A 12,118-nucleotide genomic window follows, 5' to 3' on the forward strand; every position below is an offset into this window, starting at 1 on the left:
TCTCTAGCAATGACACAGCGGCTCTCTAGCAGTGACACAGCTCTCTCTCTCTAGCAGTGACACAGCTCTCTCTCTCTAGCAGTGACACAGCTCTCTCTAGCAGTGACACAGCTCTCTCTAGCAGTGACACAGCTCTCTCTCTCTCTCTAGCAGTGACACAGCTCTCTCTCTCTAGCAGTGACACAGCTCTCTCTCTCTAGCAGTGACACAGCTCTCTCTCTCTAGCAGTGACACAGCTCTCTCTCTAGCAGTGACACAGCAGCTCTCTCACTGCACACAAGACAAGCTGAAGCAATAAACCTGCTGCCTTGGTACCAAAGGAGCCTCAGTTTCCCCACCTGTGGCTTTCTAGTGGAAGATCACCTGTTCAAGCAGGGTTCTTCCAGAAGTCACTCCTTCAGGTGACCAAAGTCATGTGCTGGAAGAATTAGAAAGGAGGGAAGATCTGTCTGATACTAGAGAACCCAGGGCCAGGTTGGGGCAGGGGTGAAAGGACACGCACTCCTGGGGACAGTTGTCTTGATGGCAGCTGCAACCCTGGTGAGGGGAGGGTTAAGCATTTTGCAGTTCCCACCCTTCCTGAGCTGGCATGTCCTCCCACATTTACGTCTTCTGAAAAATATTCAGCCTGCAGTCTGTCTTATTTGGTGCTCCAGGCCCTCCCTTCCCCCTCCTTTGGCCCAATCCAAGAGGAAGGTCAGGGGACTTTGGGAAACGGGAAACTCCAAAACTCCGGACTCTGGGAGAAGGGTCAGTGGGGAAAGGCGGGGCTGTGGGGACCAAGAGAAAGGAGAAAAGGGAGATGAGAGGGTGAGAGGGGACAGCTTCCAGGGAGCTGCTCCAGGGACCACACAGGGAAAGGCCTTGCTACAGCAACAAACCTGACATTCTTCAAGGTACCAGAGAGGGGCTGGGGACTTGGGAGATATGGGAAAGACCCAGAGGAAGGAGAAAATGGCTCAGAAAAGAGGCTATAGTGGTCATAGCCAGCAGAACTACTTGCTGGGGCTTTTGGCAGGGAACTCTAAAACTTTGCGGGCACCAGGGAACAAGGCCTTGCAGAGTGGGAAGGGCTAGTTGGATTAGTAGTGGAAAGGGGCACTTCTGGCCCCAGGAGTAGTTCAGGGGAGAAGGTGCCCCCCCTCTAAGAGCTGAAGACTACATACCGTCTTTGCAGCACCAGGACTGAGGTGGAGCCATGAAGTGCCTGCTCATCTCCCTGGCCCTGTGGCTAGGCATGGTGGGCATACACGGGACAGAGCCGGAGCTCAGCGAGACACTGCACAGGGGCCTGCAGGTGGCCCTGGAGGAGTTCCACAAACACCCACCTGTGCAGTGGGCCTTCCAGGAGACAGGTGTGGACAGCGCTGAGGAGACGGTGAGGACTGTGACTGGGTGGGGAACAGAGGGCTGAAGCCCTGCAGACCAGTGATATCCAGAAAGCTTTCCTGGGAAAGGCCACCAGTCAGACTCCTCCTAGGCTGTGCCAGTTTTAAGTTACGGTGTTTGGGGGAGGAGAATGACACCCAGGAATTACCTGCTGGCCTTCTTGCCTGTCTGTCTGTCTGTAGATCTTCTCCGCAGGCACCTTTGTGAGGTTGGAGTTTAAGCTCCAGCAGACCAGCTGCCTCAAGAAGGACTGGAAAAAACCTGAGTGCAAGGCCAAACCAAACGGGGTGAGTGATGGGACAGGCTGCCTGGGTATGAACTGGAGCCCCGAGAAGCTATGCTCATCACGGGGGCTGTCTGCAAGGAAGAGGGAAATCTCTCCATGTGGGGGGCACTTGTCTGACTCTTCTAAGAGCTTCTCTATGGAGCTTATCCTGTACACCGACCAGGCTAGAGCCAGTTCACACAGGGGTTCACTGCCATCAGCCACCCTGCGGGTGACACTGCTGCTATGGAGTTACCACTGGGCTGAAGGTGCAGCACTTTGGGTTACGGTTCTTGCTTTCTAACAGCTTTGTGGGGTCACTGAAGGTCTTGGTTCCCTTCATCAGTTAAGGCAAGGGACTGGCTTAAACTGGTGATTTACAAGATCTTCATTCCAGGACCTTTTGTTCATATCAGATCTCAAGGTGGAAGTATAAATATGAGGACAAGGTGGTAAAGGCCCTTGCTGGGCAAGCATGAGGACCTAAGCTTGGATCCAAAGCACCCATATGAGAACAGTCGGGCATGGCTACACACGCCTGTAACTCCTGCACAGTAGTGGGCAGAGACACGAGGATACTCAAGGCTTGTTGGCTACCAGCCTCTCCAGGTTCAGTGAGAGATTTTGTCCCAAGGGAATAAAGCAGAGTGATATAGCAGGACACCCAAACACACTTGTCTGACATCACACAGACACACACACACACACACACACCAGAGAGAAACAGAGACAGACACCATCTGGAGAAGATTCTTGCCTTTATACATGTTTGCACACTCACACAGGCACTTGTGAATACACCCATGCAGTGTACTGCATATGAGCAGTTCACTCACGCATGCTCACACAGGAGTGATCTCTGCACGGGTATTGCAGTCTGCAGGCAAGGCAGGGTGGCATATACTTGAAATTCCAGCACTGGGGAAATTAAAGCAGGTGAACCACAAATTCTAGATCAGCCTGGGCTATTTCTTAAAGTAGTGTCCAAGTGTCCAAAGACGAGAACTTGTAAGACTCTCCTATCCCAGGGTAAGCTGCATGTCTCTCTGGCTTGCATACCCCCTGCTCCCTGGATCAGTTATATCTCCGCTGCTGTGATAAAACACCATGACCAAAACCAACTATAGTAGGAAAGGTTTGTCTTCTGGTTCCAGGGGGATAAACGTCCATCATGGCAGGGAGACATGGCTACCAGCAGGCATGGCAGCCAGAGCAAGAAGCTGAGAGCTCACATTCTCAAAAGCAAGCAGGAAGCAGAAAGAGTGAATTGGGTGTGGTATAAGGCTTTAAACTCTCAGAGCCTGTCCCAGTGACATACTTCCTCCATCAGAGTCAAACCTAAAGCTTCCTCCAACTGGAGACCAAGTATTCAAATCCATCCACTCTAGGGATGCCAAGAAGGCCAGTCCCCACCCTGACACTCAGGCTCTCCTCACTCCTTTTTCCTTCTCTCATGCTCTCCTCCCCAGAGAAAGCGGAAATGCCTGGCCTGCATCAAACTGGACCCCAAGGGTAAAGTTCTGGGCCGGATGGTCCACTGTCCAATACTGAGGCAAGGGCCTCAGGTAAGAAGGGTCGGAGGTTAGGGAAAGGGCTGGAGACAGACCACATGTGGGTCTGTGCGATAAGTACCGGATGTGGGAAAGGAGAGTGGGTAGGGGGAGGCTGAGACCTTCCCCTGGGGTTGCGGTGATGCCTCTCCTCCCAGGCACTGCTACAACACACACTGGTTCTAACAGGAATCTCAGGAGTCCCAGTGCAGTAAGGTAGCGCAGAGTGGCGAGGACCCTAGTGGCAACTACTTCTTCCCTGGACAGTTTGCCTTCTCCAGGGCCCTGAAACCCAAATAAGCCCTAGGCAGGTAGGTTATTGGGAGGGGAGAGAGAGCCCCTGGCTTGAAAACTGGGCTCTGGGTTTTGGGTGAAGAAAGCTAGTATCAAGCCCAAACAACCTCCTCACACTCATCTGGTTTCCCTTCTCTAGAGCTCCACCTTCCTGCAATGCCGTGGCAAAACCCAGTGGAAGGACACTAGCTCCCAAAGATTTCATACTCCAAGCTAATAAAATTTCTGGTCTGTTCCTTCCCAACTGTGTGTTTGTTCTTCCCTCAGTTCAACTTGCACATACAAGAAAAGCTCAAAGATTAGTGTATGTCTCCACAAGGAAGGAGCAGGGAGGGTGACTGCAGGAGTCTCCTACAGGACCAAAGCAGAAGTATGGAAGGCCACATTTTTGCTGAGGAGGAGACAAGAAATGGCACAAATGAGAAGAGAACTGTTTAGTAAGAGTTAGCAGGTGGCAAGTAACATTATCCACAAATCCTCAGGCTTGGCACTAGCGAGAGGCCATGCTCAGCATGCCCTGGGCCTAGCTGCAATATTTGCCAGATAGTGAGGAAATCTCCGATACCTGCTAGAGGTCACCCAGAAAGCATGCCCCTGCTTGGGTGGAAGGAGGGCAGGAAGTGTCCTCGGGGAGATAAAGGGTAGGCGTTAGGATGCTCTCAAGAAAAGGATACACGAGTTTGCAGGGTCAGTGACCAGAGAAAACCAGAGCCAAAGGCTTGGGGCAGGAAAGGGATGTAGACATCAGCACTACGCTGAGAACACCTGGCTATGAGGCACAATCAGAAGACAAAGGAAGAGGTGGTTTCTGCAGGGTTCAGAGCCTGCTGGGCCTGGGCCAAGATGTCACTGGCCTGGCGGTCCAGGTCAAGGCATTCCTGCAGGGTGTCCTGAAACTGCCGGCAGGCCTCTTCCAGAATGGAGCTGCTCCTCATGGGCCAGGATTCCCAGTAACCAGGTTCCACCCAGGGCTGGGCCTCTATGGCTCTGGGGCCTGGGCTGGAGCTGGGGCGCAAGGAGCTGTCCAGGTCTCGGCATAACTGGTACAGCTCACTGCCCTGCCCACTCACACGTTCCCCATCTATGACTCTGAGGCCAGGCAGCAGCTCTCGAACCACAGCCCAGTAGGAGGGACTGGCACACAGCGGGTTGCTGAGCCGGGCCAAAGGGTCCCGGAGTCTCAGGTGCTCTAGGCCCTGTAGCCCAGCCAGACACTGCAGCTGGCCAGGAGCAGCCAGCAGGTTGCCAGCAACATTGAGGCTCTGCAGGTTTTCACAGGCAGCCAGTGGCTCCAGCCCTGTCAGCCGATTATTGGAGACATTGAGCACAGCCAGCTGGCGCAAAGACGCTAGTGGGCCCAGGTGGGTAAGTGCGTTCCCCGACAGGTCAAGCCATTCAAGGCTCAGGCACTCCCCCAAACAGCCCAGGTCCACCAGCCCTAAACCCCGAAGTTTTAGCAACAGGATGGAATCGAGGGCAAACTCTCCAGAGCGGGACTTCAGCAGCTGGGGTGTGATGCTCAGCACCTCAGCCTCTCCTGGGTTCTCTTCAGGAGGCTCCATGACACTGATGATTCAGACGGCCTTAACCTGGCAGTGCTGGTAATAGTCACAGGGATGTGGTATCTCTGGGGATCAGACGGTTGCTCTCCCTCATCTCTGCCTGGGCCCTAAAGAGAGACAAACAGTCAGGTCAGCCTCTCCTGAGCATCTGTGCCCTGTGCTGCAGGGAACAGCAGGATGCCAGACAGAGGGCATGAAGTGCTTGTACTCACAGAAATCAGGAGTGTTAAACACGCAGGTTTGTCCCTTCCAGAGAGAGACAGAGAGGAAACATATACCTGTTCTGCTCAGAGGGCTGGAAGTGGAGGTGGATAATAGCCTAGGCAACCTCTGTGCTATCTGTATGATGGAGCTCACACCAGATCCTCCCCTGGGACCTTAGGATGATGCATGTAGTCTATCTATGGAACTCATCTCTATGGAAGAGGTGACATGTACTTTGAGAAGTATTTCGATGTAATTATGCCCTAAACGCTACTGTACACATGGGACTGTTACACCAGGAATTTTTTTCCAAAGTGTACTGTACATAAAAATGCCTAAAATAAACTGCCTGGTGTCAGACTTTAGAGGTTTGAACCAACAACCAGCTATTGAATCACGTTAAAGCAGACTTTCTTCTTGCCTCACATGGATAGACACTCTCTGGTCATGGTGTTTGCAGAGGTCCCCACAACGCCAGACCCATCGGCCTTGATTCCTGGAGCTAATGGTCAAGAGTCAGACAAGGCCTGAAATCATCTACGCATTAGGGCAGGACACAGCCCCAGGGAAGTGGCTCTGGCCTACTCCACACATCACATCCATACTACATGAGTTTAGGACCCGGATTGCCAGTTTGGCTCTAATCTGGACTTCAAATAAAAATACTGGTACTTGACTTTTCTAGTAACTATTATGATATATTCCTTTATTAAAACTAAAAGGTTCCTTTTTGAAAAGTTAACTTTTTTAATTGACCAGTTGGTTTGTTGATTTTTTTGAGACAGGCTCTCCCTCATGTAACCCAAGTTGGCTTTGAATTCTTAATCCCTTCCTCTCCTCCATTCCACCCACCCCTGACAACTAGGATCACAGATTTACGCCACCACTTCTTGCTTAGATTTTTTAATTACCACCTTCCAGACATGTAGACCCAATGAGAATGCATTATAACTTCTTCCATTCACTCAAAAATGCTATTTCCATTTTCCCAATGTTATCACTGAAATTAAGATGGTATCCAGAATATGTAGACCAACTTGTACCTCCAGCTAGAGCTGTAAGGCCTGAGAGGTAGGAAGGCATTTGTATAGGTACAGAAGAAACTGAACTCAGGATGAAGGCTAACAGAGAAGCTACAGTGAGCTGGTTTCACGCTGTTGCTCCAACTCCAGGCCACCCCTATCCCACTCCCCCCAGCTCCCCAACAGTCTTTGGCTTCAGCATCACCTCCCAGGTCAGCACAATGGCAATGCTCACTGTGTGCTGGTTGTCATCATAGCCTAAAAGGACAAGCGTGTCATCAGTGGCTGTGGGACAGTGAGCACATGCGTGTGACGTCAATGTAAGAAGGAGTCGGCCTGCATGGGAGGGACAATGCTGATGCTGATGCTGCCCACAAAGGATAAAAGTTCACTTGGACAGAAAATCAAAAGCAGGCCTCATTCCAAATTCTATTTCCCGATTGCAGACTTTGGCTGGACCCAGGCTCAGGAGTCTAAGCTAGAAGGGTAGCTACACCTGCAAAAGACATTAGGATGCTGCCAATGCCAATGCTGCTCAGAGCCTGTAGGTGCAAGGTGCTGGTGACTCCCAAGACTAAGTTCACATGATCAGTATCACCTAGTATCCCCTCCTCCAAGGAAAGCAGGCTCAGCACACCCCCCCACACACACATCGGTGACTGCTACTCACTGGCAGTGACTTTCTTCAAAGAGCCCCTCACAAATGAGCCGGCGAAGTTAGGAATGGGTCCTCTCAAGACTACATCTGAGGAGGGCGTTCTTATGATATCCGTTTCTCTGTTAACTCTTTAGTCTGGAACACTCCAGTGTACTGGGCCATGGACTCCCTGAAGAGCTCAGAGGAGACAGAGAGTGCAAGGCTGGGCTACACGGCTGCTCTGTGATGCTGTAAGCCCAGGACTGTGCATGAAGCTACCTAGGGTTACATATGCCATCCTGGCTGTCCCTGACTGCTGTAGGGGAAGGCAGGGTCAAAGCCAGGTGTACCCAGTACCAACTGTGTCAATGTCTCCTGTCCCCTCAGGGGTGGGACATCTGGGTATTAGGCATCCTGCTACAGCAGGGCCAGCTGAGAAGACCTGGTAGACAAGCTACTCTGTCCCTGTCAGCCTCTCACCTGGACTGCCCACAGCTGGCCTCCTTTCCCACTGAGCCCACGCTTACTGACCAAATGATGGGCCAGGCCTACGATACAGGATCACCCCTGAGATTTACATTGTCTGACTACAGTCTGACACCAAACACAGGAGATACAGCTGGTATTAAGTCAATGCCAACAAAATTTCTCTGATGTTTGAAATGGGCTTTGGGGTCGTGCTGTACAGGTCTGGGGAATGTGGGGCAGAATCCAAACTCTGAGTTCCTTTCTTTATGATAAAACGTTTCAAGCCAGGGGGCTCCTAAAGACTTGGTCTAGGCCCTGACTTCTTCCTCATGCCAGGACACAAGAGCTTTGTCATATATATATTTTTTCTTTTTTTTTGGTTTTTGAAGCAGGGTTTCTTTGTGTAACAGTCCTGGCTGGCCTTGAACTCAGATTCACAGGCCTCCTGAGTGCTAGGATTAAAGGTGTGCACCCAGCTTTTCATATACTTCTTAGGGTGCCAGATGGCCTATGTTGCTTTGAATGATAATGGCCCCCATAGGCCTTGTTGCGGGAAGTATGTCACTGGGGGTACGCTTTGAGGTTTGAGAAGCTCAAGCCAGGCCCAGTGTCCCCCCACTCTTCCTGCTGCCTGCCGATCCAGATGTAGGACTCTTGGCTCCTTCCCAGCACTCGTCGGCTGTCCTGCCACCAGGCTTCCTGCTGTGATGACACTGGGACTGAACTTCTGAACCTGTAAGTCAGCCCCAATTACGTTTTCCTTTATAAGAGTTGTCATGGTCATGGTGTCTCTTCAGCAATAGTAATCCTGACCAAGTCATGGCCATGAGGATGTCAGTTTGCCCCGTCTCTGCATCTTCCCTGAAATGGTTTACCTCTAACCTGTCAGGACCAGTCACTTGAGAAAGCTGAAGGAAGGGCTGGACAGTTAGGTTAGAGGGGGTCTGGCCATCAGTGAGCAGCAAAGGCTTGTTTTCTCCACAGGCTCTGGAGCCTCCTTCTGGCTTACCTCTCCCATATGGCCCAGCATTTCACCTGGAAAGCACTGCAGCAAAGACTAGATTTCTCCAAAGAACATGGTTTCCCTTCCCAATGGAGGTGCTTGGGACAAGGGTACCTTCTCCCTGCTTCTCCAGGAAAACGTGTCAATGGCTTTGGGCTTGTCTCATAAAACTCAGTCAGCTGCCACAGCGAATGAAGGTCCATGAGAGGGGACACTTGTAGAAGAACTGGGGAAAACTCTGAGTGCAAAAGACTACCCATGGCCCAAAACTGTCCTTTTTTGTTTTGTTTGATTTATTTATTTATCTATTTATTTATCTATTTTGGTTTTCTAAGACAGGGTTTCTCTGTAGCTTTGGAGCCTGTCCTGAAACTCACTCTGTAGCCCAGGCTGGCCTTAAACTCACAGAGATCCACCTGCCTCTGCCTCCCAAGTGCTGGGTTTAAAGGCGTGCACCACCACTGCCCAGCCAAAGCTATTCTTGAATGCCAGAAGTGAGGAAATTTACCTCAGCTCTTATTTTTTGACTGAAGAACCTGCAACCCAGATTACTAGTTCAAGCCTCCAGATGCTGTCAATGAAGACAGCACAAGGCATTAAATCTAGCAACAGGACAACAAGAGTCTTGAAAAGAAAAAAAATTGCTTGTCAAAGCTGCAGCATAGAGTTCACCACAAAACTTCCACCCATAGACCTATGAGTCACTGGGGCACAAATTCTGTTGTTTCCAATTCCTGGTCCTATGTAGGTATTTTAAAAAAATGCATGAAACACTATGGCCCTCAAGACATACATATGGGCAGCGGGAATGTCAGCACACGCCTGTAGCTGCAGCTGTGAAGGAGTAAAGCTCCTGACACAATACTCCAAGGCTGACAACTCCTTACAGAACCCAAGCTGTTCGCGTGAGCGACTCCATAGATCTTTAGTTTGAAGCACCTCCGGGGAAGCCGCCTTGACTCATAGTGGCTACTTCACTTTTTCATGCTTGAAATCACAGCGTGCCTGTACCTGGAGCATTTGGGAGGCAAGGGAGAAGATCTAAGTATTTTTAAGAAAAAAGTAGTGGAAAGGGGAACATAATTCAGTGACAGACAGTTGCCTGGTATATGCAATGTCCTGGGTTCAATTTTCAGAACCAAAAAAAAAGTACAAGAGTAACTGTCTAGTTGACAAGCTAAAGAAAACTTAGAAACATTAGCTGCAGACCTCTCATCTGACATGTACAAGACCCTGGGAAGAGGAAGAGAAAGAAAGAAGAAAGGAGGAGGAGGAAGAGGAAGAAGAGGAAGAGGGACAAAGAGGCTTCCTGATAATCCTATTTACTCACAAAGGTCTGCCCAGACTAACTGAGTTTGCAGTTCTTTTTGAACAACCTTTCAGGCGTGTTTTTACAGAAAATGAGAAGCTCCGGGAGTGGAGGGTGGTTACCGGGATACGGCTGACAATACGGAGGAAACAAAGGATAAACAGACACCAACGAGGACTAAAACACAGAGAGAAACAGAAAGTCTAAAAGGCGATTCTAGGGAAACCACGGGAAGAGGATTTCTGGAAAGATGGCTTCAGTAATTGAGGACGGAGCCTGAGCACTGCAGTGAGAAGAGGTGAGTACAGCCACCTGCCAGTTTTAGAGGGGGACCCATTCCAGGGCCTTCTCAGACATCAAAGGCCACTGTGGAGAACCCACACATCCTCCTCCACACTTATATACCTCTGTACCACCAGTGAAGTTGAGAACATTGTATTGCTTAGGGACTCAAGAGAAAAGTCTGTATATGTTTGGAATACTTGTTTCTGGTTTGTTATTTGTTGTTTCTGAAAAATTCAATCCCAGTGGTTTGAAAATTCAATCCCAGTGGTTACAGAACTTATGGATGAAACACCTTTGGCAGGTCCACTGGATTGATGAGTATACTCAGAATGCTTGAGAGGCAGAGGGAGGAGAACAGTTCACTGGAGAACAGGTGCCTATGAAAAAGGAAGTAATATCTACCGGGAAGAGGTGAAATCAAAGGTGAGTCACTTGAGAAAGGTTTGGGGTGCATGGAGACACAAGGAATCGTATTTCTCCTGACAGACTAGCAAGCAGAATGGGTCTGTAGGCAGGCAAATCAATGAAGGGCTGGTGGATGGGGACCTGAAACAGTGTATTGTCCAGAGTCTATCAATGCCCCAGGGAAGCCATAAAATCATGAAACCTACATCCTACAGATGAATCTTCTGGCACCCGTTCAACCTAGACTAGGAGATGTCTCAGCATACGATGTGCTGTCTGATTAGATTATGACGTCATCTTTATTATTTTGCCACTCATTCCCAGGAGCATGCTCGGAAGGAACCTTGCCTCCTAATTCTACCCCGTTGCACTCCACAAGCCGTGTTCAGCTCAACTCACCCTGGGCATTCTAGTTCCACTGCGTACAAACTTGCCTGCCTCATCTCTCTGACTTTCTACACCAGCAGAAGAAGGACATGCTATGGTCTCCCTCGCCACCCGAGGTTTTAGCCATTTGCTGAGATGTGTTTAAAATAACACTCAACCATCTTTTGAGCTCACCCTGGCAAAAGTGACAAACAACCAACCATGGATAGTTCACTGCTGGTAGACTACCGAAGTCATTTCCACCCATTTCTGCCCCTCTAAGAGGTCGCACCCCATCTTCCTCCGTAGGCATTTTTGCCATCTGCATAGGTGGGTGACAAAACGTTCCCTCACCATGAATAAACGTCAGACCCAGCCTTTCTTTCCGCCTTTCCCTCTCTCTCTCTCTCTCTCTCTCTCTCCCCAGCTGCTCTTTTTAAATAATCTATCACACGAGCAGAACCCTTGTCGCTATGTTTACCCAGCTGCTGTGACCGTGGGCTAGTGCTCTTTTTAAATAATCTATCACACGAGCAGAACCCTTGTCGCTATGTTTACCCAGCTGCTGTGACCGTGGGCGAGGGCGCCTGGCGACCGCGGCTGCACCCACCTCACGGGACCGTTACCGGTTAAGGCGGTTCCGTCAGTAACTAATCAGAGCAGTTCCTGGCGTTGAGGGAGTGACCACTAATAGCTGGCGGTTCCGGAAGGATCCGGACTCCCGGGGCACGCGAAGAGCGCTGCGCTACTACGCTTCCGGCGCAGGCCCGCCCATTCCGGAAGCTGCGATAGCCGGAAGAGGCGGGGGATCCTTGATGGTTCAGGCTGGTGGGTTTGTCTGGCTGGGTGTGCACTTACGCAGATACCCGACTAGGAATAATCGCGGTTCTTTGGGCTGAAAGACACGGGCAGTGGTGCCGGGGGATTTTGCTCCTGTTCGTTTGGTCACTAGTGCATGTAGCGGTGCGGCGTCAGGTCCTTAACGGATCCGTGTTCGGTGACGCACTGTACCAGGCTGCAATCATTTTGTAACGAATTAAATGGTGCTCGGTGCGTGCTCCCCACCCCGCCCGTTGTCGTGCAGTCTTGCTCGCCGCTTTGCACTGCAGACCAAATAGGGCCACAGTGACAAGAAGGACCCCTTGCACTCAGGGACGTCACCAGCACAAACTGCCACCTTTGCAAATGACATTGTCCAAGAAGTCACCGTAACTGGACGCAGGGGAGAATACCTTTCTCTTACTTTGGATTCACAGGCCACTTAAAAGATTTATACATTAAAAGGCAAACTCGTTCAGGAGCTAAGATGTTCCTTCTCCTAAAGCTTCCCCTGCCCTCAGACAAAGCCATTTCAGGTCA

General features: G+C 50.5%; 2 protein-coding genes across 3 annotated transcripts; one reads left to right on the plus strand and one right to left on the minus strand.

The window, feature by feature from the left end:
• The first annotated feature begins 623 nt into the window (after positions 1-623).
• On the plus strand, positions 624-3,742 carry Rarres2 (retinoic acid receptor responder 2). Of its 2 annotated transcripts, none has more exons than XM_038318078.1 (6): positions 624-750; positions 1,178-1,378; positions 1,572-1,676; positions 3,124-3,219; positions 3,394-3,515; positions 3,638-3,742. In XM_038318078.1, the coding sequence occupies exons 2-5, from the start codon at positions 1,199-1,201 to the stop codon at positions 3,502-3,504; spliced, it is 492 nt and encodes a 163-aa protein (XP_038174006.1). In that variant the 5' UTR covers positions 624-750; positions 1,178-1,198; the 3' UTR covers positions 3,505-3,515; positions 3,638-3,742. The 2 variants fall into 2 exon arrangements, with proteins under 2 accessions (XP_038174006.1, XP_038174005.1); XM_038318077.1 differs by lacking the exon at positions 624-750 and adding an exon at positions 757-896.
• Positions 3,743-3,917: 175 nt separating this feature from the next.
• Lrrc61 (leucine rich repeat containing 61) lies at positions 3,918-11,508 on the minus strand. The gene is made up of 2 exons (XM_038318076.1): positions 11,370-11,508; positions 3,918-5,167 (listed from the first exon to the last, which is right to left on the minus strand). Exon 2 carries the CDS (start codon positions 5,058-5,060, stop codon positions 4,281-4,283), a length of 780 nt encoding a protein of 259 aa, XP_038174004.1. The 5' UTR covers positions 5,061-5,167; positions 11,370-11,508; the 3' UTR covers positions 3,918-4,280.
• Positions 11,509-12,118: the final 610 nt, after the last annotated feature.

This window comes from Arvicola amphibius, chromosome 2 (genome assembly GCF_903992535.2).
Source record: "Arvicola amphibius chromosome 2, mArvAmp1.2, whole genome shotgun sequence".
Classification (NCBI taxonomy): domain Eukaryota; kingdom Metazoa; phylum Chordata; class Mammalia; order Rodentia; family Cricetidae; genus Arvicola; species Arvicola amphibius.